At 38.3% G+C, this 26,483-nt stretch overlaps 1 protein-coding gene across 4 annotated transcripts in view; it reads right to left on the bottom strand.

Moving 5' to 3' along the window:
- Positions 1 to 26,483, bottom strand: part of SLC26A8 (solute carrier family 26 member 8) — a 91,495-nt gene that overhangs the window by 33,758 nt on the left and 31,254 nt on the right. For all 4 annotated transcript variants that reach the window (XM_073884976.1, XM_025862357.2, XM_073884975.1 and 1 more), the window contains 5 exons: positions 24,613 to 24,729; positions 22,536 to 22,717; positions 18,533 to 18,697; positions 17,683 to 17,832; positions 12,783 to 12,865 (listed from right to left, as the gene is read on the bottom strand). In XM_073884976.1, the coding sequence (XP_073741077.1) occupies positions 12,783 to 12,865; positions 17,683 to 17,832; positions 18,533 to 18,697; positions 22,536 to 22,717; positions 24,613 to 24,729 (697 nt within the window). The remainder of the gene's footprint in view (positions 1 to 12,782; positions 12,866 to 17,682; positions 17,833 to 18,532; positions 18,698 to 22,535; positions 22,718 to 24,612; positions 24,730 to 26,483) is intronic.

Genomic DNA, 26,483 nt, shown 5'->3' with positions numbered 1-26,483 from the left:
GCAGAGAGCCTGACATGGGCTCAATCCCAGGACTCTGGGATCATGACCTGAGAAAAGGCAGACGCCCAACCGACTGAGCCACTCAGGCCCCTGAGTATTATTGATATCTTAACAATATTAAGTCTTCCAATCCATGAACATGGGGTCCATTTCCATTTATTTATGTCTTCTTTAATTCCTTTCATCAGTGTTTTGTAGCTGTCATTGTATAAGACTTTTACCTACTTGGTTAATTCCTAAGGATTTTCACCATTTTGATGCTATTGTAAATGGAATTGTTTTCATAATTCCTTTTTCAGATTGTCCATTATGAGTGTATAGAAAAGCTACCTACTTTAGTGTGCTGACTTTGTATCCTGCTACTTTGTGAAATTTATTAGTTCTAACAGGTTCTTTTGTGGGGAATCTTTGGGGGTTTCTACATATAAATCATATCACCTGCAAACAGATAATTTTAATTCTTCCTTTCTAATTTGGATGTCTTACTCCTTTTTCATGCTTAATTGCTCTGGCTAGAATTGCTGATACTATGTTGAAGAGAAGTGGTAACAGTGGGCAACCTTGCCTTGTTCCTGATCTTGGAGGAAAAGCTTTCAGTCTTTTACCATTGAATATAATGTTTGCTTTGGATTTTTCTTTTCTCTCTCTCTCTCTCTCTTTTTTTTTTTGATTTTATTTATTTATTTGTCAGAGAAAGAGTGAGAGTGAGCACAAGCGGGGATGCGGCAAGCAGAGGAAGAAGCAGGCTCCCTGCTGAGCAAGGAGCCCAATGCGGGACTCGATCCCATGGTCCTGAGATCATAACCTGAGCCAAAGGCAGAGAGTTAACCAAATTAGCCACCCAGGCATTCCAATGCTGTGGATTTTTCATATGGCTTTTATTATGTTGTGTCAGTTTCCATCTATTCCTAGTTTGTTGCATGTTTTTATTTTGAATTTTGCCAAATGGAAACAATCATGTTCTTTTTCATGCTCTTTCATTCTGTTAATGTGGTATATATTGATCTAGTTTTGTGTGTTGAACCGTCTTGCATTCTAGGAATAAATCCCACTTGTTCATGATGTATAATCCTTTTAATATGCTGCTAAATTTGGTTTGCTAGCTACTTTTGAGAATTTTTTTATCACTCTTCATAAATGTTCATAAGTTTTCTTGTAGTGTCTTTGTCTGGCTTTGGTATCACGGTAATGCTGGCCTCATAGAATGAGTTGGGAGGAGTTTCTTCCTCTTCAATATTTTGGAAAAGTTTGAAAAGGATTGATATTAGTTCTTCTTTAAATGCCTGGTAGAATTCACCTATGCAGCCATCACGTTCAGGGCTTTTCTTTATGAGGATATTTTGATTACTGATTCAATCTCCTTACTAGTTATAGATCTATTCGGATTTTGTTTCTTCATGATTTAGTCTTGGTAGATTTTGTGCTTCTAGGAATTTTACATTTCATTTACATTATCAAATTTGTTGGCACATAGTTGTTCATAGTACTCTGTTATAGTCGTTTTTATTTCTTTTTTTTTTTAAAGATTTATTTATTTGAGAGAGCGAGAATGAGAGAGAGAAAGTACATGACGAGGAGAGGGTCAGAGGGAGAAGCAGGCTCCTCGCTGAGCAGGGATCCTGATGTGGGATTCAATCCCGGGACTCCGGGATCATGACCTGAGCCGAAGGCAGTCGCTTAACCAACTGAGCCACCCAGGCCCCCAAGTCGTTTTTGTTTCTGTAGAATTGGTAGTGATATCCTCATTTTAATTTCTGATATGATCGTCTCCCTTTTTGTCTTAGTACATCTAGCTAAAGGTTTGTCAGTTTTGTTGATCTTTTTAATGAGCCAGCTTTTGGTTTCATTGATTTCCTTTACTTTTCTATTCTGTATCTCATATATCTCTGCTCTAATCTTTATCTCCTTCCTTCTGCTAGCTTTGGGTTTAGTTTGTTCTTCTCTTTCTACTTCCTTACGTTGTAAAGTTGGGTTGCTGATTTGAGATCTTTCTTTTTTTTATATATATAAGTGTTTTTGGTTATAGATTTCCCCCATGGCACTGCTTTTTCTGTGTACCATATGTTGTGGTGTTCTGTTTTTGTTTTCGTTTAGCCCTATGTATTTTCTAATTGCTCTTGTGACATCTCCTTTGATCCATTTGTTTAAGAGTGTGTTAATTTCCACAAATTTGTGTGTTTTTATGTTTTTCTTTTGTTATTGATTTCTTTTCTTTTTTTTTAAAAAAGACTTTATTCATCTGAAAGAGAGAGAGAGAGCTAGAGAGCACAAGCAGGGCGAGTGGCAGAGGGAGAAGCAGACTCCCCGCTGAGCTGGGAGCCTGATGTGGAACTCGATCCCAGGATGCTGGGATCATGACCTGAGCTGCAGGCAGACGCTCAACCATCTGAGCTACCCAGGCGCCCCTTGTTATTGATTTCTAACTTCATCTCATTGTGGTCAGAGAAGATACTTAAAAAAATATCTTTCTTTTAAAATCTTTTGAGACTTAATTCATCACCTAACACATGGTCTATCCTAGAAAATGTCCCATGTGCACTTGAGAAGAATGTGTATGTCATTGTTGTTGAGTAAAGTGTTCTGTATATGTGTGTTAGATCTAGTTGGTCTATCATAATGGTTACGTCCTCTGTCTCCTTACTTACCTTTTGTCTGGTCATTCCATCCATTACAAGAGTGTGGTACTGAAGTCACCAACTGTTATGGCAGAACTCTCTATTTCTCAATTCAATTCTGTCCTTTTTTGCTTCATGTATTTTAACGGTTTGTCATTAGGTGTGTAAATGCTCATAATTGTTTTATCTTCTTGCTGTATTGGACCTTTTATAACATACAATGTCCTTCTTTGTCTCTTGTAAAATTTTTAAATTTAAAGTCTATTTTGTCTGATATTGGAATACCCACTCCTGCTTTCTTTTGGTTACTATTTCCAAGGAATATCTTTTCCCATTCTTTCACTTTTAATCTATTTGTGTCTTTGGATCTAAAGTGTGTCTCTTACAGAGAGCATATAGTTAGATCATGTGTTTTATCCAATCTGCCAATCTCCGTCTTTTGATTGGATAGTTGAATCCATTTACATTTAAGCTAATTACTGATAAGGCGGGATTTACTTTTGTCATTTTGCTTTTTGTGTTCTATAAGCCTCATAGTTTTATATGTCCTTCATTTCCTATTACTATCTTCTTTTGTGTTCAGTTGATTTTTTTGTAGTGAAATGTTTAAATTCCTTTCTGATTTCCTTTTGTGTATATTCTATAACTATTTTCTTTGTGGTTACCATGGGTATTGCATTTAACATCCTCAAGTTATAACACTAGTTTGAATTTATACCATCTTAACTTCAATAACATACAAAATCTCTGCCCTTTACAGCTCTATCCCCACACCTTTTGGTTACTGATGTCACAAAATTACACCCTTATACACTGTGTACCTGAAAACAAAAACTAGTAATTTTTTTAAAGATTTATTTATTTATTTGAGAGAGAGAGAGAGAGTCCAAGAGAGAGAGCAAGAGCAGGGGGAGGAGCAGAGGGAGAGGTATAGCAGGCTCTCTGCTGAGCAGGGAGCCCGATGCAGGGCTCAATATCAGAACCCTAGGATCATGACCTGAGCTGAAGGCAGATGCTTAACTGACTGAGCCACCCAGGTGCCCCAAAACTAGTAATTCTTTTAAATGCATTGGTCTCTTAAAATTATGTAAAAAATAAAGTGTGGAATTACAAACCATTGTTAACAATACTAGCTTTTATAATTTCCCATTATTTACCTTTATTGAAATCTTTATTTCTTTATACAGCTTTAAGCTACTGTCTAGTGTCCTTTCATTTCACCCTGCAAAACTCCCTTGTCCAGTGGTAATAAACTCCCTCATCTTTTGTTGATCTGGGAATGCTTTAATTTCTTCTGTACAAAATTTTGAAGGAAAATTTTGCTGGATATAGGATTCTTGGGTGACAGGTTTTTTTGTTTTGTTTTGTTTTGTTTTGTTTTAGCACTTTGAATATGTTGGCCCACTGCGTTCTGGCCTCCAAAGTTTCTGATGAGAAATCTGTTCATTACTTTATCAATAAGCCCTTGTGTATGATGAGTCACTTCTCTTTTTGCTTTCATGATTCTCTTTGTCTTGTGAAGTTTGGTTATTTATCTAGATATGGGTCTCTTGGAGTTTCTCTTACTAGGAATTTGTTGGACTTAGACGTTTATGTTCATGTCTTTCAACAAATTTGGGAAGTTTTCAGCCATTTTTTCTTCAAATATTGTTCCCATCTCTTTCTTTCTCTCTTCTCCTTCTGAGATTCCCATGAAGTGTATGTTGCTCTGCTTGATGGTGTCCCATAGGTCCTTACAACTCTGTTCATTTTTCTCTAATCTTTTTTCCTTCTGTTCTCCAGACTCAATAATTTCCATTACCTTATCTTCAAGTTCACCCATTCTTTCTTCTGACTGCTCAAATCTGCTTTTGAATCTCTCCAGTGAATTTTCCTTTCAGTTATTGTACTTCTTAGCCCCATAACTTCTTTTTAGTTTTTTTTTAAGTTTTCTCTTTATTGATATTTCCATTTTGTTCATACGTTGTTTTCTTGACTTTCTCCACATTTTCCTTTCGTTCTTTAGGTATTTTTAAGACAAGTGCTTTCAAGTCTTAGTCTCATAGATCTGCCATCGGGTCTTTTTCAGGACAATTGTTATTGTTTCTTTTTTCTTTTGAATGAGCCATTCTTTCTGTTCCTTTATCTGCCTTCAGATTTTTGTTGAACACTGTATATTTGAATCTAATAATGTGGTAACTCTGGAAATCAGATTCTCCCCATTCCCAGGGTTTGCTGTTTTTTGTAATTGTTCTGTTGTTGTTGTAGGCTGTTTTTATGCCAAGGATAAGCTTGATGTATAAACTTAAAGCTTTCTCAGGGCTTTTCTAAGCCTGTACCTTTCACTGGGAATGTGTGGTTACTTTCTAATTTTTCCTGTACATGCAGTTATTTATTTAATGTCTTAATCCTTTTTTTAAAAGATTTTATTTATTTATTTATTTGACACAGAGAGAGAGACAGCTAGAGCGGGAACACAAGCAGGGTGAGCGGGAGAGGGAGAAGTAGGCTCCTGGCTGAGCAGGGAGCCTGATGAGGGGCTCGATCCCAGGACCCTGGTATCATGACCTGAGCTGAAGGCAGATGCTTAATGACTGAGCCACCCAGGCACCCCGAATGTCCTAATCTTTAATGTATGACTTCCAAAAAGGGGAAAAGAAAAATGAAGAAAAAAGGGATACTAGCCCTTTAAATCCTTGGAAGTCACTTTTGCCAGAGGGAGAGGGACTTGTAACAATGGGAGTGAGGTGCAACAACAATGGCTGTTCACCTTTTTGTCTGCACCTCTGTGATCAGAACCAGCAATCAGCAATCAGAGCAAAGGTCCCCAATATTTGGAGGACAGGGTCTTTACTTGCTCCTGCAAGCTGCGTGCAAGTTGCTCCAGGTGTTCCACTGCCTGCCCTAAGGCTGGGTATGGGGGGTGGTAGCTGCCACTGTGCTAAGAGCTCAAATTTACTGAAATTAATCGCAACTTATCATCCACTCCTTTCCCTGGAAGTTACAAGCCTTCAATAGGCTACAGAGTTCCAAAATAGTTATATCAGACAGATTCTGCCAGTGCAATTTTTGTCTAGGTGGGGAGAGAGATTCCTGGTGCTTCCTGTTCCACCATCTCCCCAAATCCTCCCTAAACTCCTGTTGTTTTGAGGTCACCAGAATGTTGAGACTTGTCCATCTTGTTGGTAGTCATGGTCGTCTAATTCTATTAAGTCAATACATACAGTTTCTACTAAGATCACATCATATAAAACATTGCCAATCTCATATAACCATGACTAGAACTTCTTCCCAGGTATATCTCCCCCATATTGTTAAGTAGGGAACTCTCCTTAAGACAACAAATTTTCTTCTTTGTCAGTATTACTATCAGATTGCTGATCAGAGAATTAAAGATTATTCTGATTCTTATAGGAATGGATGCTTGTCTGTTTGTGTATGGATTTAAGAATTTTACTCTGTTGTCCAGAGTATCCAAGTCAGCTTCTGTGTGGTCAATTTTAGGCTGACTCCTTAGGAGTCAGAGACTGTGTTTTTGGTTCCCTTCATATGCATGCATCATTGAGTACCAATCATAAATATTTGTTAATTTATTTTTAAAGTGGAAAATTTCCAAATATTTACAAAAGGAGAAAGGATGGTATAGTGAGCTCATGTGTGCCATTCACTCACTTTCAACAGTTAACAATTTATAATCAGTCTTATTTCATTTGTATTCCTACCCACTGCCTATTCCAAGATTATTTTGAAGCAAATACCAGGCATTATATAGTTTTTATTGTAAACATTTTAGTGTACTTATCTAAAAGATATACACCAAAATATCATTACCAATTTATCAATATTATCAAATATACAATTAATGTTCTAATTTTCCCAAATGTCTCATAAATATACTTTACAGTTTGTTCAAATTAGAATCCAAATAAGATCCATATGTTACAGTTGGTTGTTATGTCTCAAATGTCTTTTAAGCTGTAGGTTTCTGCTCAATATTTTTGTTTTTTTTCCCTGTAACAAAATCTGTTGTTGTTGTTAAAGAAACCTGGACATTGGTCCTTTTCCCAAAAGATTTTGCTGATTGCATCCCTACATTATCATTTAACATATTCCTCTCTTGTATTTCTTGTAAACTGGTAGTTAGCCCTTCAGGTTTGGTCAGATATGGGATAGGTTTCTGGGCAAAAATAGTTCATAGGTGGTGGTGTATACTTCTGTCAGGAGGCAATACAATGTCTAATTGTCTTTTTTAAAAACTATAATTAGAGGTGCCTGGGTGGCTCAGTTGGTGAGGCATCTGCCTTCTGCTTGGGTCATAATCTCAGGGTCCTGGGATCAAGCCCTGCATTGGGCTCTGCACTCTGTGGGAAGTCTGCTTGGGGTTCATTCCCCTCTGTCCCTCCCCCTGCTCATACTCATGTTCTCTCTCTCAAATAAATAAACAAATCTTTTAAAAAAAAGATTTTTCTATTTCTGTGAAAAATACCATTGGAATTTTGATAGAATTGTATTGAATTTGTAGATTGGTTTGGATAGTATGAACATTTTTTTTTTAAAGATTTTATTTATGTATTTGACAGAGAGAGAGCAAGAGAGGGAACACAAGCAGGGGGTGGGAGAGGAAGAAGCAGGCTTTGCGCTGAGCAGGGAGCCCAATGCGGGGCTCGATCCCAGGACCCTGGGATCATGACCTGAGCCGAAGACAGACGCTTAATGACTGAGCCACTCAGGTGTCCCTAGTACGAACATTTTAACAATATTAATTCTTCCAATACATGAGGATGGAATATTTTTCCATTTATTTGTGTCTTCTTCAATTTCTTTCATCAATGTCTTATGGTTTTCAGTGTACATGTCTTTCACCTCCTTGGTTAAATTTATTCTTATGTATTTTATTCTTTTTCATGCAATTATAAATGGGATTGTTTTCTTAATTTCTTTTCTGATAGTTTGTTATTGTGTCTTTTTGTGATGTTAACAGATGATACACTAGTATCCCTTAATGGCGATACCCTAATTCTATAATTCCTCCTCCCTTAATTGGCTGTAATACTTCTATAAAATGAAATGTCTTGTATCAAGGATTTGGATATTCCAAAGAGCAGTTCTTATAGGAAAAACATGATAAATACTTAATTTGTTCTTTTTATTTAACGATTTTCAAAATAACAAGTTGTTATTTTGTAGATGCTGTAGAAACAGATGCTGTAGAAACAGCATTTTGGGAGGGTGAAAAAATGAGTTTGCTCTTTTTTTTTAAGATTTTACTCATTTATCTGAGAGAGAGAGAGAGAGAGAACAAGCAGTGGGGAGGGGCAGAGGGAGAGAGAGAGAGAAGCAGACCCCTCACTGAGCAGGAAGCCCAAGGCGGGACTCAATCCCAGGACTCCAGGATCATGACCTGAACTGAAGGCAGATGCCCAACTGACTGAGCCACCTTTTAGAATTTTTAATTCACCAATTTAAACATATTTTATTTGTTTGGCCAGTAAAAGCCTCAAAGTGATATATAGATTCAATGCAATTCCTATCAAAATTTCAATGACCCTTTTGCAGAATGGAAAAGCTGATTCTAAAATTTATATGGAATCACAAAGGCCCCTGAATAGCCAAACACAATCCTAAAAAATGAGAATAAAGTTGGAGGGCTCAGGGTTCTCCATTTTAAAACTTACTGCAAAGCTATGGTAATTAAGATTGGTATACAGATCAATAGAATAGAATTGAGGGTTCAGAAAGAAACGCAAACATTTATGGTCGATTGATTTTCACCAAGAGTGCCCAAACCACTCAATAGGGAAAGAACAGTCTCATTTATCAAATAGTATGGAGACAATATGGACATATTCACATGCAAAAGAATGAAGTCAGAGCCCTGTCTTAAAACATATACAACAATGAACTCGAAATGGATTAAAGGCCTAAATGTAAGACCTGAAACTGTAAGATTCTTAGAAGAAAACATAGGGGTAAATCTTCATGACCTTGGATTAGGCAATAGTTTCTTAAATGTAATACCAAAAGCTCAAATAACAAAGGAAAAAATAAATTGGACTTCATCAAAATTAAAAATCTTTGTGCTTTCAAGGACCTGTTGAGAAAGTGAAAAGACAACCTACAGTATAGAAGAAAATACTTGCAAATTGTGTATCTGAGAAGGGTCTAGTATCCGAAATTCCTACAACTCAACAACAAAAAGACAAATAACCCAAATAAAAATAGTCTAAGGACTTGAATAGTATTTCTCTGAAAAGATATAAAAATGATGTAAGCACACGAAAAGATGCTCACCATCATTAGCCCTTCGATAAAGGTAATCAAAGCTAGAATGATGTACCACCTCGTACTTACTAAGAGGGTAATAACAACAATAATAATAAACAATAACAAATGTTGGTGAGCATAGGAAGAAATTGGAACTTTGTGCATTACTGGTGGGAATATAAAATGGTGCCATTGCTGTGGAAAATAATTTGGCAGCTCCTTAACAAATTCAACATAGAATTACCATATGACCCAACAAATCTACTCCTAGGTATAAACTCAAGAGGAATGAAAACAGGTACTCAAAAGAAAAACCTGCACATGAATGTTCCTAGTAGCGCTATTCATAATAACCAAAAGTTGGAAATAACTGAAATGTCTATCAACTGATGAATGGATTAACAAAGGTGGTATATCCATGTAATGGAATATTATTCAGCCATAAGTAGGAATGATCCATGGTACAATATGGATGAATCTTGAAAACATTATGCTAAGTGAAAGAAGCTAGAGTCAAAAGACCACACATTTTATGATACCATTGCAGAATAGGCAAATCCCTAGAGGTAGAAAGTAGATTAAGGGACGCCTGGCTGGCTCCGTCAGAACATGTGACTCTCTTGATCTTGGGGTTGTGAGTTCAAGTCCCATCTGTGGTATGGAGTTTACTTAAATTAAAAAATTAAAATAAAAGAAAGTAGGTAAGTGGTAGCCAAAGGCTGTGGAGGGGGACAAATGGGACCGGGCTTCTTTTGGGGGGGGTGATAAAATACTTTAAAATTAGATAGCAATGGTAATATATGGTGATTAACATAACAATAAAATTTTTTAAAAAAAATTAGATAGCAATGATGCTTGTACAACTTTGAGAATATAGTAAAAAAATTGAAGTGTATACTTTAAATGGTGAATTTTATGATGTATGAATTATAAATTCATAAAGCTGTTATTAAAACAAGATAGTAAGAGAATATTATAAATAATTTTTGCCAATATATTTGACAATTTAGATTAAATGGGCAAATTCTTTGAATCACCAAAATTGAGTACTAAAAAAAATACAATGAAATAAATTGAGTACTCTCAAGAAGAAATAGATAACCTGAATTACAGAGAATGTTTATGTAATTTAATAGTAGTTGTACTTAATAAGTAGCCTATTAAAAATTGAATTTGTAGTTAAGAACCTTCCCACAATGAAAACTTCAGGCCTAAATATCTTCACTGATGAATTCTACCATGAAGAAATAAATAATGCCAGTTCTATAGAAACTCTTCCAAAAATTAAAGACGAGAGAATACATCCCAAATCCTTTTATAATGTCTACAATACTCTGATACTAAAGCCAGATATTATAAGAAAAGAAACTCTCAGGCCAATATCCTTCCTATACATAAATGCAAAAATTCTTAACATCATTTTAACAAATCACTATATAGAATGATAATAATACATCATTACCAGGTGAGGTTTATCCGAGGATGCAATCAATGTTGATCTAACATTCAAAAATCAATCATGATATTAACAGACTAAAAAAGGATAAGAAATCTTCCTTTTTTGGGGGGCAGTATTGTTTTCCCATAGATCCATAGAATAATCCCTCAAACTGAATTTGGGAGCACACATACGCTTTGGTTTCTATATCTCTAGGTTTATTTTCTAAGTAAAAAAAAAAAAATCATTGAAATGTTTTAGATGAAGTTTGCTATTTGAAATGTTTATTCTTCTGATCATTTGTATCATTTCATCAAGACACAGATATAGGACTCAATAACTGACTTCCAGATTTTGTGTAAAACCCAAATTCAGTAAAATGAACAATGTGTTAAATACACTTGGGAAAATTATTTTAAAATATATTTTGTGATATATTATATTTAATCCCTCATCTAATTAAATGTTATTAGCTTATGCATTTTCAATTTTATTTTCCTTAGAGTAGGAAGCATCCCTTTTAGCACCTCAAAGTACTATCTCCTCCTGTCTTCCTATTTCTCATCATTATTATGTACAGGAATCTAAATTCCTATTTTTGAATATCTTTTTCTTCACCATCGAACTGTCTGTTTTAGTTCTCTATTTAAAATATAACTTATAAGCACCTAGGTGTTTTCCAGGTAATGAGCTAGATAGAAATATAACAATGCTCAAAGGCAGATATTTAACCTTTTGTTAAATTTTCCCTTTTTGTACTTTTAAGAAATTAGAGAAAAATGTGGCTATCCCAAGGAGGTATACTGTAAATGGAATTTATTGCCCAAATCCATGTTAGTAAGCCTTAAATATTTAGTATGCTAACACAAACTACTGTTTTTCCTTTCTGCTGTTCTCTAACATTTAATTCTTTGTTAGCAGTTTAGGTTACCAGGAGACATGGACACAGAAAGAACTAATTTAAATTGTTCAATTTTTCTAATCTTTAGCAACCTTGGATAAACATATAATAAAAAGGGAGGTTCAAAGCAATACCTAAAAAAAAAAGCAATACCTAAAATTAGAAATTTGAAATGCTTACCTGTCTATCTATACCCTGAATCTTTTGATGAAATAAGCAAAAGTTGACCATATGGTTTTTAAGTCATCAATAGAGTGATTATAATCATAGATTTTGGAATTAAATAGAAATGGGTTCAAAAATAGCTCTGCCCCTGACCAACTGTGTGATAGTGGATAAGTAATTTAAATTGGTAAACCTTAGTTTCTTCAGCCATAAAAAAAGGAGTATTACTGTGAGGTGCAAATGAAATAAAATAATTATCATCAATCTCATTGTTGTTCTTGTTATTTTTTTCTGAGAGCAGAGAGTCAGTCTCATTTACCATTGCATTCCCTGGCACCTAGGTGGTCTGCTCACATTTTTTTTTTAATTGAACAGAATTGCAAATGATTTAGTCATCATTGGATTTCATGGAAAACTGGTAGGACATGAGATTCATCCAATTTGCTTTCATCAAAGTAGCCTATGTTGTGTTCTCCCGGGGTTTGCCAGCATCACTGACTCTTTGCAGTATTCCCCACTGAACAGCATAAGGAAATAAGGCTCTTCAAAAGCCTGCCTGTGAGTCAAGAAACTGCAATGTATTGCCTTTCTTAGCTAAAGTGATTCATCTGATCAAGGTTACAGGAACTAAAATTTCCTAAGAGAAGAGCAAGAGTGACCCATAGTCACTGGTAGGAATTATAATGTAAATTCATTCCAAGTCCTTAAGAACTCCATATGGCAGACTATTTGAAGACAGCTTTCTACTCAGAACAATGAAATAATGCTTCTCAAGGACACTGATTCAGTCGAAGTGGGTGAAGACAGAGGAACACTCCTGAGCACTGAGCTCCAGGAGAGAGGCCAGGAAAACAGAGGCCTCTCTTGTTCCATCCTTGAGAGCTAGATAGGTACGGAGGTTGAGAAGGCCTGTGATGTACTGCGAAAAAACTGTGAATGTCTCTGGTACCCAGTGCATCCAACTGTTTACTCGTGTAAGGGGAATTGGCTCAACTATGGGAAGAGAGTATGAGGCTGCCCAGAGAAACAAAAGGTTGTCCTAGCCCATCTTCTTTCATGAACCTCTGTATTCTAAAATGAATTGGAGGGCGCCTGGGTGGCTCAGTTGGTTAAGCAACTGCCTTCGGCTCAGGTCATGATCCTGGAGTCCCAGGATCGAGTCCCGCATTGGGCTCCCTGCTCAGCAGGGAGTCTGCTTCTCCCTCTGACCCTCTTCCCTCTCGTGCTCTCTATCTCTCATTCTCTCTCAAATAAATAAATAAAATCTTTAAAAAAAATAAAATAAAATGAATTTGAGCCCATAACCCAAATTTGTCTGTGGCCAGGCTGCTAGTAGAGAATACCAATCAGGCTGTGTGATCAGAGGCTAAGCAAAGGTAACAGAAAGGGAAAAGTAATCCTGAAAAATGGAGTTACTGACCTATAAGGAATCATATCAATGAGCATCCTGCTGGTTTCTGTGGCCATGCTTATCTTGTTTGCAAATGCAGTGAAGCCAAGAATCTGTAGGGGTTAAAAAAATGCATATGATCATCTAAAAATTATGAACTGCTTCCAGGAGCAGAGGTGCTTATAGCCTTGGCAAGACAGGGAATGAAATATGTGGCAGTTCCTATGCATGAAAGTGGGAGAGAGAGGCGGGGCCAGTTCAGTGGAGTAAGAAAGGCGGAAATCTCTGACTCTTGGCTCCCTAAGCTCTTTTTATTTTATTTATTTTTTTTCAAGATTTATTTATTTATTTGAAAGAGAGAGAGAGCACGGTGGGGGGAAGGGGCAGAGGGAGAGAGAGATTCTCAAGCAGATTCCCCACTGAGTGCAGAGCCCAACTGGGGGCTCGATCCCAGGAGATGGTGACCTGAGCAGAAACCAAGAGTAGGAAGCTTAACTGACTGAATCACCCAGATGCCCCTCCCTAAGCTCTTTTTAGCATTGTAGCCAGAATGAAAAGCAATTTTAGCCTTGGTCTCTGATATAACAATGGGAACAAATGGATGTCTTCACCAACTTGGAACATCTAGACCAAATATAAACATGTTGTAAAAGTTTTTAGATCTAGGGACATTGTACCAATATAAATAAGGCTTTGGGGGATTGTTGAGGTATACTGAGAATCATATATTTTTTAAATATTTTATTAATTTATTTGTCAGAGAGAGAGAGAACAAGCAGGGTTAGCAGCAGGCAGAGGGAGAAGCAGGCTCCCTGCTGAGCAGGGAGCCTGATGCAGGACTCAATCCCAGGACCCTGAGCTGAAGGCAGATGCTCAACAGACTGAGCCACCCAGGCATCCCATGACTTGCTTTTTTTTTTTTATCTCCCTTTTATTTACTCCTAAAATAGCAAGTCTCCTTTCCATTTCAACTAGCGGCAAAATAGACAACCTAGCAGAGGTTTTTTTTTTTACACCTTATAGAGACCTCACACCAAAGCAAATTAAGCCAGAGACAAAAGAACTCGATGCCCAGGTCATAGATAGCTGCTTTACCCCATTCTCCCTACTAGCATGTAAATCTTTTCCCAGCCTCTGCTGAGAGTTCAGACACTGAGCAGAATAGCAATTCGTTTACCTGTGATGCTATGATCTGATGAAGACCCCTGGGAACCTTACAGGTCAGAAGGGAAAGGAAAATCTGGATCATAGTTTGAGTCAGAGAAAATTTTTATTCTTTGTATTGTTAAGGGACAAGAAGTGTGGAAACTGGCCAAGGAACTCTTTTTATTTCCAATATAAAGGTGATGCTTGCTCATAAAGGAACATGGAGAAAATACGAAAAATTAAAAAGCAGAAGCAAATCACCCAAAGACAACTATTTTGATGCTTGTTTGGTGTTTGCTATACAACTTAAATAAACCCATACACAAATACACACTCATATATATATATATATATATATATATATATATTATGAACACAAAACATGTATAATTTCTTAGAGCCACAGGATTCTTGAATTATTTGTCAGTATATTCTACCTGGATCCCAGATATTGCCTTGAAACTTTCCCTTACTATTTGACACTACTGTGTTAAGGACAGATTGGTGGGTGTGTGCAGTTTCCTCCAGCACGTCTAAACAGTAAATGTCTTGGTGGGTGCCGTGAGAAGCTTTTTACACCCTAGGGGATAGCAACTCTCATCCTCCCTCTCCCATTTGCCTCACTGCCAGGGGAAACATGCAGGTCTTTTCCCAGTTCTAGACAACATCTCTAATCCTTGCTACTTGGCGGACAGTGATCCTGATCACTTGACTTGCTTGACATGTGTATAAGTAATGTATTGCAGGCTTTGATAACCTTTGAGTATAAATTAGTTCACAAAAAAGTGTAATGCCTAAACTGCAACAATTCTAAGTCTCCACTGACTTTTATTGCTGGATCTCAGTTTCCTCCCCCACTTCACTCCATGGTGCATCCTAGTTATTTATAGCACTCCCCAAAAGGAATGTCTTAACTGTGGCTCCCAAACCAATCTGTCAGCCATAGTCAACTCAGAGAATCCTCTAATCACTCTAGTTAATGTTCATTGCCTTTGAGGTTGCTTGAAGGAATATCACTATGATCCCTGCTGCTGCTGTCTCTTAAAAGAGGGCTGATTTGGGGTGCCTGGGTGGCTCAGTCATTAAGCGTCTGCCTTCAGCTCAGGTCATGGTCCCAGGGTCCTGGGATCGAGTCCCACATTGGGTTCCCTGCTCGGCAGGAAGCCTGCTTCTCCCTCTCCCACTCCCCTCACTGTGTTCCCTCTTGGTCAAATAAATAAATAAAATCTTAAAAAAAAAAAAAAGAGGGCTGATTTGCCACAAAGTGGATGGACCTGGAGGGCAATACGCTATGTGACAAAAGTCAGACAGAGAAAGACAAATACTGTATGGTATCACTTACGTGTGGAATCTAAAAGCAAAAACAAAATAGACTCACAGAAACAGAGAGTAGAAAAGGGTTTGCCAGGAGCTAGGGGCTGGGGGAAATGGGGAAGTTTGATAAAAATGTACAAACATTCACATTTAAGATGAATAAGCTCTGAGGATCTAATGTAACGCATGGTGACTACAGCTGATAACATTGCATTGTATAATTGAAATTTGCTAAGAATAGAACTTAAATGTTCTCTCTCTCTCTCTCTCACACACACACACACACACACACGCACACGATAAATATGTGAGGTGATGGAAGTGTTAATTAACTAGATGGGCAAATCCTTTCACAATGTATATGCATGTGAAATCACCATGATGTCCACTTTATATGTCAATTACGCCTCAATAAAGCTGAAATTAAAAGAAAGAACACCCAATATCTGCATCACATATGCCATCTGCTGGTGACTCCAAAGCCTCAGCTTCTTAAGCTGTCAAAGCTGAGCTGGGTTCCTTGAAAGGGAGAGGTTGGCCCTGATTCCACTCCCCAAACTCCATCTGCACGTTGTCCCCTGGGCTCTAGGGCACCGTTATTTATGTACAGTGATTTGGGAAGTCTTTGATAAAACTAGTCTTTCAGTTTCTGGCCTTTATGAATTAATAGCTTTTCAACTACTCCAAGGAAGAAAGAATATACACCTCCACGAGAAGTAGACAACAGTTATTAAGATAGAGCTTGATCTCAATTTCCAAAGCAATTCCCATACTCTTTTAATCATGCAGAGTATAGACCTGGCTTATTTAGAATAGAATGGGTTATGCTGTGGCATCATACAAATCATGAGACCTTAGTGTTATTTTTTTGCCCACACATGGTCTATTGTGGGTCAGTGTCTCTCTGGGGCAACTTCTTTGCAAACAGTGCCTCAGAGATCCAGGCTAATTCCACCTGGGGACCCTATTATTTCAACATGCAGCCCTATGATTACCACAGCAGGGAGAGAAAGAACGTGGGGACTCACACGCTTTCTCTTATGCTTTGGCCCCAAAGTCACTGGCCCTGACTAACTACAGGGCAGCTGGGAAATATAGGGCAACACGTGGACGTTTGGTGAACTTTAAGCGTCTCTGCAACAGAACACTTCTTAAGGGGAAATTCATTCTTGTGGACACCCAAACATTCAGCGATCCTAATATGAGAAATGCTGGCTTTAAAAGCCTGAGCTTTATTTATGAAAATATCTTTATCATTGTAAAAATGTTAATCATAACTGCAAAAGATAAGTTTTATCAGCAGATTTTTTTTAAAGAAAGAAGAAATGCTATCATTCGATAGTGGTGAGCCCCAGCCCTGCCACTTACTAATGACATGGGTTAGGCAATCCATTTAAACATCTCATCTCCCTCAATTTCTCTACTGTAGCATAGTGAGAATGAAAGGAGGCTGAATAACAGTATGATGGCAACACTATTAAAGTAGAAACAGGGGTACCAGCCTGGCTTGGTAGAGCATGCGACTTTTGATCTCAGGGTTGTGAGTTCAAACCCCACATTAGGGGTAGAGATTACTTAAAAATAAAATCTTAAAAAAAAAAAATAAAATAGGAACAACATTCTACCTAGAAGAAGACGGAAATTCACCAACACTGAGCATAGGCCTGTCATATATATTTGAAGGAAGAAAACAGTGAATAACTGAAAACCCAAAATTATCAATTGTAATTGACTTTGGGAGGCGCAGAAATTTCTTTTCTTCTATTCTTTTTCTTATGTTTTTCAAAGTTGCTAGAATGAGGGGTACCTGAGTGGCTCAGTCGGTTGAGTCTGCCTTCAGTACAGGTCATGATCCCAGGGTCCTGGGATCGAGTCCTGCATCCGGCTCCCTACTCAGCGGGAAGCCTGCTTCTCCCTCTTCCTCTGCCCCTAACCCTGCCTGTTCTCTCTCTCTCTAAAAAAAAAAAGCTAGAATGAACCTGGGTTATTTCCATAAGAGAAAAAACCCTATTTCTGAAATAGTATGAAAGAGGCAATAGAGAAAGTTACTCTAAAAACAAGCATGTTTTGGGCACCTGGGTGGCTCAGTTGGTTAAGCACCCGCCTTTGGCTCAGGTCATGATCCTGAAGTCCCGGGATGGAGTGCCACATCGGGCTCCCTGCTCAGCAGAGAGTCTGCTTCTCCCTCTGACCCTCCCCCATCTCGTGCTCTCTCTCTCTCATTCTCTCTAATAAATAAATAAAATCTTAATAAAAAATAAAAATAAGCATGTTTTACAAATATAAGCTAGTATTTAAAATTAAATGTATTCCACTTTGTCACAATTCAACATGTTTTTTTAAAAATCATTATTTTTGTAGTCTCCTCTAATCCTTTCCCTTTCTAGTTTGCTTGCTTTTTAATTTTTTTTTTAGAAAGTAGTTCTAAAAAATGATCTAAACCATGAATTTGGAGCATTAAAACACCTACCAGAAAAATTTCCATGGGAAACTCGATCGGGTACCGATGGAAAGAAATTCTGATACATTTGTTGATTCTCAGCGCAACAACAGCAGTTAGAAATAGTAGGATGCTAGTAGAATTAGCTTTTGGGAGAGTTACACAGTAGTTAACTATGTTCTGAAAGAAAACAAAATTACAAAGGCTTAGAAGGGGGTATGATAATTGCCTTTATCTAGAAAATGACACTCTCTCTAGATTAGTTCAAAAAGAAATCCCTAGGAAGTGTCTCTGGGCACAAATGTCTTCATGAACATTATTAGCATAGTGAAGGCAAATGGGAGCATATACATATTTTTTTAGTTGAAAAAGAGATATTAAAAGATAATAATGCCTGATAAGGAGAGAATACACTTTACATGTTTCAATGTAATGGAAAAGACCCAGGAGTTCTGTTTATCAGCCTATTCTTTACTAATTTTTCTAGACCATTGATGTTCTTTAGCATGGCTCCTACGCCATTCTTGAATTAAGGGACTACGTAGCATTTTATGTTCTTTAGATATTTTAGGATACAGGTCTGCTATGAGGCATGTAATGGGAAGAATTATGATAGGTTTCAGTATTTTAAAAACCTAATTTTAATGTAAATCATGTTTGTTTAAAAGGACTGGGCAAAATGGTTAGTGCAACTGAGAACGTGATCCCACCGGCATCTGCAATTAATTAAGCCTGTAAATCCAGAAGAGATGAAATTATTTCTAAGACCTGTTGACCCAGCCGCCTACGGAGCAGTATCTCCTTTTGGATCGGGTCCACTTCCTTTTGGAGGCAAGGGGAGGGGCACTTGTATCTCGGGGTGAGGGTAGAAATTACTCACATAGAAGAAGGAGATGGGACCAGCGTGGAAACTAATCATAATCCCGAAGATGCAAGTCAACTGGGACAGAATAATGTGTAAAGCCGCGGCAGCCAGGTAAGCGCTGATTGCAGCCTCCGGAAGGTACGCGGCCACGAAGCCAAAACCTAACAAGCCCATTGATAGCTGCAGGAGGTTCAGATGGAAAAGAAAACCAGAGTGAGACAGAATGTCACCAAACCAACAAAGGCATCAATTAGGCGCTCTCCAGGAGGTTTCCAACAAAAAAGTTCAGTTAGGGCCCTTGGGTAACTCTTCCCTTATCGTTGACGAGCTACGTCCTTGGCGTTGATTCAGCTCTCCGCACCCGCGCTACACCACACTTCCTTCTTGCTTCAGGAGCACTTAAGCTTAAGTTCTTGCCCTAGAATCTATTGACCTTATTAATGTGAGGTTAACAGTGACCAAGTGGTGATCAGAACAAGCTTTTGCCTCCTTAAGGGCCCTTTTGTTAGAAGCTTTGATAGCCCTTTTCAGGAGATGTTACTATCCCTGCGAGGAATGCGGCTTTTCACAAAGGAAAAGACAAGTTAAAAAACCCCCGGGTTCCAGCTCAAACTCCTTGGCCTTTGACTTTTATCTTTACTAAGAATGGTTAAACTGAATTTATGTCTTCAGGATTGTATATATAATAGATAATATGTATATATTATATAACATATATAAGACATAAATTCAGTTTCTATAAATCCAGTGTATGTAATAAATATAATTTATATATTATATATGCATAGTACATGTAAAATACTATATTACATTTAATACATAATTTATATATTTATGTTACATAAATAAATGTAATTATATATGTTATATAATTATAATTTATATAATTTATCTGATTATATATTTATATATAATTACATATAATAATTCTATATTTATATATAATTACATATACCACAAATTATACATTAAATATAAGGTTACAATATAGTATTTTATATGTACACATGCATATATAATATTTAAGTTATATGTGTATATTATATATATATGTATTTTTAAATATACAAAGGATCTAAAAGGGTAGACCCCAAACTATTAATAGAAGCTACCTTTGGGGAATGAGATTAAAGGTTGGGGCAATATTGGAGCGCCTGGGTGGCTCAGTCAGTTAAACGTCTGCCTTCAGCTCAGGTCCTGATCCCGGGGGCCTGGGATCGAGCCCCGCATCGGGCTCCCTGCTCGGCGGGAAGCCTGCTTCTCCCTCTCCCACTCCCCCTGCTTGTGTTCCCTCTCTCTGTCAAATAAATAAATAAAATCTTTAAAAAAAAAAATCTGCTGTCCTTTGAGTCACTCATCTCCCTCACCCCATAGGTAAAGTGTTTCTTTTACTGCTTTCAAGATTTTTTTCATTGTCTTTAGTTTCCAGAAGATTGGCTCTGATTTGTCTTAGGGTGGATTTCTATGGATTTATCTTGTTTGAAATTTTCTTAGCCTCTGGAATCCATAGGATTATATCTTTTGCCAATTTGGGGAGTTTTCAGCTGTTATTTCTTCAAGTAATTCATCCCCATCTTTTTTCTCCTCTCTTTCTGGGGACTATTATGATATAAATATTAGACATTTTGTTATCACCCTACTTGTCCCTGAGGCTCTGTTCATTATTTTTTCCAGTCTGTTTTCTCTCTGTTGTTCTGATTGGGCAATTTCTATTTAATCTTTCTTTGAGTTCATCCATTCTTTCCGGCCTCCTCTATTCTGCTATTGAGCCCATCCTTTGAATTTTTAATTTTGGTTATTGTACTCTTTGGTTTGAAAATTTCCATTTGCTTCTTCATATTTGCTGTTTACTTGCTGAGACTTTCTATTTTCTCACTGGTTTCAAGCATGTTCATTGTTGCTTGCTGGAGCATGTTTAGAGATGGCTGCTCTAAAATCTTTGCCAGATAATTCTAACATCTCTGTCATCTCAGTGTCGGCATCTTTTTATTGTCTTTTTTCATTCGAGTTGAGATTTTTCTGGTTCTTGATAAGACAAGGAATTTTAAGTTCAATGGTAGACACTTTGGGCACTATGCTACGAGACACTGGATCTTATTTAAACCTTCTGTTTTAGCTCGCTTATTTTGACAAAGTGATGGCAGGGGAGGGGGCAGGGGCCATCTCGTTACTGCCTGTAGATGTACAAGTCCAGCTTCTCCCCTAAGTTTCCACCGACAGCTGTGGCAGCAAGGACTCTTCATTATTGCTGGGCAGGGGTGGGAGTTCTGGCTCCCCACTAGCCCTCTGCTGATATTATCCTGGCTGGAAGAGACAGGAATGCCTTACTTCTTCCCACTTGGCCTCCACTGACACTACAACAGAGGGGGCTGTCTTCTTCACTAGGCCATCTCTGACACCACCCCAGTGAGGAGTAGGAAGGGGGTCTCATTACTGCACAGTGGGAATGAAAGTCTTGACTCCCTACTTGGCCTTCTCTGACAACATCCCAGTTGGAGGGTGGGTGGGCACTTCATTACAGGTGGGTAAGGGTGAAAGTCTAGGGTCCTCAGTTGGCTTTTGTTGGCATGAGGGGGTTGATACCACAGTTTTGTTTTGTTTTTCCTTGGTGTTTGTCTGGACTATAGTAGTTATTATGTAAAAGTTTTCAGCCTTGCTAGCCTTTTTTGGTGCTGTGGCTATAAGGAACAGACTTCTGTTACGGCTGTGTGTGTGTATGTGCGCAGGTATTAGCATTTTGGGTTTCTGGCTTCTTCAGCACCAAGTGTGAAATATAAGAGGAAAAAGAAAACCCTGGAAATTCACCACTACATTGTTCCTTGCATCCTGAGGTTCTGAGCCAGTTTGCCTTCTTCTCTCCTCTTTTCAGAGTCTTCTTATGTTTGTATTATATATAATGTTCCAAGGTTTTTAATTTTACTTAACAGGGGGAATAGGGAAAAGTAAATCTATTTCATCTTCCTGGAAATGGGATGTCTCCTCCTTTATTAGCTGAAAAATAAACTGAGGCTCAAAGGAGGCGAGAGAACATGCCCAGGGTCATGTAGATAATTCATAGGTTGCTGACTTATTGCTTGTTATTTTGTCTTTTCCTACAAGATTGAATTTTTTAACCACAGGAATTTCATCTTCTTTTTTTATTTTTGGTCTCTATCAAAGTACCAAATTCATATTTCTGTATCCAGTAGTTATAACATATTGATGCTTACTACGTGACAGGTTCTGTGCTGAGTGCTTTACATGTATTTTCTCACTTAGTCCTCATAAGTACCCTGCACAATAAATGTTATTATTCGCATTTTGTACACAAGGAAACTGAGGCCCATAAAGGTAAGGTGATTTAAGTAAGTCATATAGCTGGTATCAGGGCCGGACTTTGTAGGCTTTCAGTAAAACCTTAGCTTATAAAAGATGGTCCCAGAAGAGATCAGCAAAAATTAGCTAGAGAGTAGATTGGTTGCAAAGAAAGAGAAATAAAGCTAGCACATGTGACTTTAGGTCAATGGGTGAAGCTTTAGACGGTAGACTGAGAGAAAATCAAAGACACACCAAAAGTAAGTTTTGATATTTTAATATGTCATTGATATTATTGTCCTTTGGCTGTGCTCCTGAAATTGTAGGAAAAGAATTGACTCTAATGCTTACTTAACCCAAAATATAGTATGTGAGCCTATGAGTGCTAATCTTGTTGAAAGAATATAGAGGTTTTTTTTTAAATGTGAAATCATGAATAGAACTCTAGATCACAGTCCCTAGGACCCTTCTTTAGTTTTAGAGAAGGGACTGATGAGAATGTTCAGTGTCTCATCCTAAATCAATGGTGAATGATTTCTGAGGAGGGGAGAAGTTTTGTCACTAGGGAGAGCCTAGCCACACATCCTGTAAGTTTTCCAAAAATAAACCACAGAAGTTCCAGGTATATCACAACAGATAACAGGAGCAACAAAAGGAAGGGGTTCATCTGTAGCTCCTTTATTTATTTATTTCTTCTTCAGGGGTTCAGAGACTCAGATCCTACCTGAATAATCCCAGTCAGAAAAGTTGTGGATGCCACCACACTCAAGGATCTGTTATAGTCCGCAAGGAAGGAGGGCTTAGAAAAGTCATCCCTGATGAAAGTTCCCAGAATCAGGTGGCCATTGTTGAATGGGTACAACCTCAGGACATTGATCATCAGAGCACTCATAAGGAAGAAGGAACCTATGAAAGAAGGTGTTGGGGCAGAAAGTGCAGTTTTAAATCCAGGTAACCTGACATATTTGACAAAAGCAAGGCATGGTCTGATGTTGTTTTGTCTTTGATCTGAAGAACTTTTTTTTTTGAAAGTGGCCACTGGAGAAGTAAGAAAGAGCAAAGAAAAGAACTCTGGTTCCACATGCCATGACCAACTCCCAGGATTTAGATATTGGTGGTCCAGGTATTAACATCTTTGTAATATGGGCATATGGAGTGGGATTCAAAGAGAAATTAGCTGGAAATGCCTATCAGGCTCAGCCACTGTACCTGTTCTTAGAAATGGTAAATGAGATTGTGGGGAGTGGATCAGAAAATAAAGCTAATCAATAATAATAAGAAAAACGGGGCACCTGGGTGGCTCAGTCGTTAAGCGTCTGCCTTCGGCTCGGGTCATGATCCCAGGGTCCTGGGATCGAGCCCCGCATCGGGCTCCCTGCTCCGCGGGAGGCCTGCTTCTCCCTCTCCCACTCCCCCTGCTTGTGTTCCCTCTCTCACTGTGTCTCTCTCTGTCAAATAAATAAATAAATAAAATCTTTATAAAAAATAATAATAATAAGAAGAAAAATAACACCTATCACTTATGAAGTATGTAGTAGGTGCAAAATGACACTGAGCTAAACCTATTTCAAACATGATTTCATTCAGTCCTCCAGTCCACATAGTCACATATGGGAGCAAAGGCAAATCTTACCTTTAAATTGCCTAACAGAAACAAAACTCTAGTAGCCTTATTATCAGTATTTGGAAATGATTGCAATATGCCCCAGGAACTTGGAAATATGGGGATAAAATTGTTCGCTCAGTCTCTAAATGTAAAATCAACACATAATGGATTTTAGTAAAGACATGTGATATTGTCCTTTAAAAAAAGGCAGGAGGGCGCCTGGGTGGCTCAGTTGGTTAAGCGACTGCCTTCGGCTCAGGTCATGATCCTGGAGTCCCGGGATCGAGTCCCACATCGGGCTTCCTGCTCAGCAGGGAGTCTGCTTCTCCCTCTGACCCTCTTCCCTCTCGTGCTTTCTATCTCTCATTCTCTCTCTCAAATAAATAAATAAAATCTTTAAAAAAAAATAAAAAAGGCAGGAATAGCACTCTGCATCTAGAATAATGGGACGGAAACCAGACTGAATATACAAACGTTTCTGGAGAAAAAATGTGTCTGTCAAAATGATCAATGTTGGTTGGGTGGTCAGTTGTTCAGCGGGGAAGCCAAGACAAAGGCACTCTACTAAGTAGATGTTGGCAAGGCCCTTCCAAGATTATTGCGCATTTTGTGGTTTGATTTCTATGCTGGTTTACTTAAGTGAAGAAAATGTGCTGCTTTTATGACCTTCAACTAGTTTGGTCCCTGTAACAGTTATTTCTAATTATAAATTAGTAGATGGACTTTTGACTCAGGGAAGGAAGGTGCTTATCCTATGGATTTGAGTGCTTTGATTACTGTGACAGCATTTTCTCATTGTAAATTAATAAGCTAACATGGTTGTTATAAAGTAGGCCCATGGACTTGGGTTATTACAGTTCCAGCTGAAAGATGGATCCACTCTAGGAATATTGGCAAACTTGTCTCTGGATCTTCTGGGTTGAGGGCAGTCAGATTTCAGTGTGTGGGAATTTCACCAAGGGTAGTATCTCTGCTAATTCCTTTGGGAAACAGCCAGCTGGCCAACTTGTCTGGCGGCGAAATTCATAATCGCTCAATCTCGAAACTCTGAGCGCTCACCCTATGGATAGAATGTCCATCTTTTGCCTCCATTTTTTTCCACCTTAAACATAGCTTTAATTGGGGTTCTTAGCAATAAGGGAATGATTGAGGCAGAAAGTCCATCCACCACCTGTGGTTCCAGTGCTGAACTCACCAATGGACATTTGATGACATGATCCAAAAATGGCATAAATTGCTGAAGAACAGAAAGCTGCATAACAGACATTGAGCGGAGGAATCAGTTGCCTTGTCAGCAAACTAAACGTCAGGGCTGAAAAACAAGATAATTTAAGTAAGGAAAGGTAGGCTGGCTTTTCACCTTCAATAAAAACTCTAAAGAATATTTACAACAAAAATGATCCACGTGTCTCACTGATTGAGTGTGGTAACAACATCTCTTGACATATGGCCCTTCACTAGTCCCTTTTATTACCTCCTTTGATACCTAGCTTCTCCTACTTTACCATGTGCTTTTACACCTCAGTTCTAAATCACAGGCTCAAATACCTCTCACTTCAAGGTCTTCATGCTAATCGTGGAAAACAGACGTCACGACAATAAGACCTCTGCTTCCAACAGCTCAGAAGCAGCCCCATTTCACCCCTAGTCTAGTAGCAGAAGGCCCTGGGGAATCCTCTAGGACTGGAAATAAAGCGGGAGAGCAAGGCAAGAACCATGCTTAACTGGCTTGATTCCATGTTGGCATGTGTTGCCTCTCTTCCATATGCCAATTATTTAGGTCTTTTTTTTCAACAACTCCTTCAATACTTACTTTCTTTTCCAAGAACACCATGAGAATTTGGAAATTTTGAAGCAAATGGATTAACATGCATGGTGTCATCCTTTGATGTCTCAAGCCCACAGCTCCTGCCCTGAGGGCCTATCTTTTTTTTTTTTTTTAAGAGAGAGAGTGAGAGAGCACACATGCACATGTGCAGGGGTGGGGGAGGGTTGGCGGTGGGGCAGAGGGAGAGGGATAGAGAGACTCTTGAGCAGGCTCCACACCCAGCATGGAACCTCATGCGTGGCTCAATCTCATGGTCCTGAGATCACGACCTGAGCCAAAATCAAGAGTCCGATGATCAACTGACTGAGCCACCCAGGCACCCCTGAGGGCCTATTTTCAACTTATATCTTACCGTGTGCTCATCTGAATTCAGTTACAAGTTCAGTGAGCCAATTTAGTGTCTTAGACAAGCAAGGCTTTGTGTGTGTGTGTGTGTGTGTGTGTGTGTGTGTGTGTGTGTGTGTGTAGAAGTTCAAACACATACAAAAATAGAGTATAATGAGCTCCCATATACCTACCACCTGCTTCAACAGTGGTCAACTCATGGTCAGTCTTGTTTCATCTATTCCCTCACTCCTTTCCCACTTCATATTATTTTAAAGCAAATCCAAGACATGAAATTATTTCATATATTGATATTTCAGTATATATCTTTAAAAGAAGATCTTCTTTTTTTTATCTTTAAAGTAACCTCTACGCCCAGTGTGGGGCTCAAACTCATGACCCTGAGATCAAGAGTCTCATGCTCTACCGACTGAGCCAGCTAGGTGCCCCAAAAGAAGACCCTCTTCTATTTTATTTATTTATTTTTAAAAAGATTTTATTTATTTATTTGAGAGAGAGAGAGCATAAGTAGGCGCAGAGGCTGAGGGAGAGGGAGAGGGAGAAGCAGACTTCCCTCTGAGTAGGGAGCCTGACGTGGGACTCTATCCCAGGACTCCAGGATCATGACCTGAGCCGAAGGCAGACTCTTAACCAGCTGAGCCACCCAGGCACCCAAGAAGACCCTCTTTTAATTTAACTACAATACCATCATTATACCTATGAAATTAATAGTGGTTCTTTATTGAATAGCCAGTAAATGTTCAAATTTCCCCGCTTATTTCATAAATGGTTGTTGTGGTAGAGGGCCCCTAAGATGATCTGCAATGGCTAATTGGTATTCATGCCTCTGTGTGATCCCCACCTCTTAAGTGTGGGATGGACGTAGTAACTTGCATCTAAGAAACAGATTACAA

This window comes from Callorhinus ursinus, unplaced genomic scaffold (assembly GCF_003265705.2).
Source record: "Callorhinus ursinus isolate GAN/ISIS: 27379988/994484 unplaced genomic scaffold, GSC_fseal_2.0 scaffold59, whole genome shotgun sequence".
NCBI lineage: Eukaryota > Metazoa > Chordata > Mammalia > Carnivora > Otariidae > Callorhinus > Callorhinus ursinus.
Note: the sequence above shows the minus strand (reverse complement) of the source record. Positions and strands in the feature narration are given on the sequence as shown.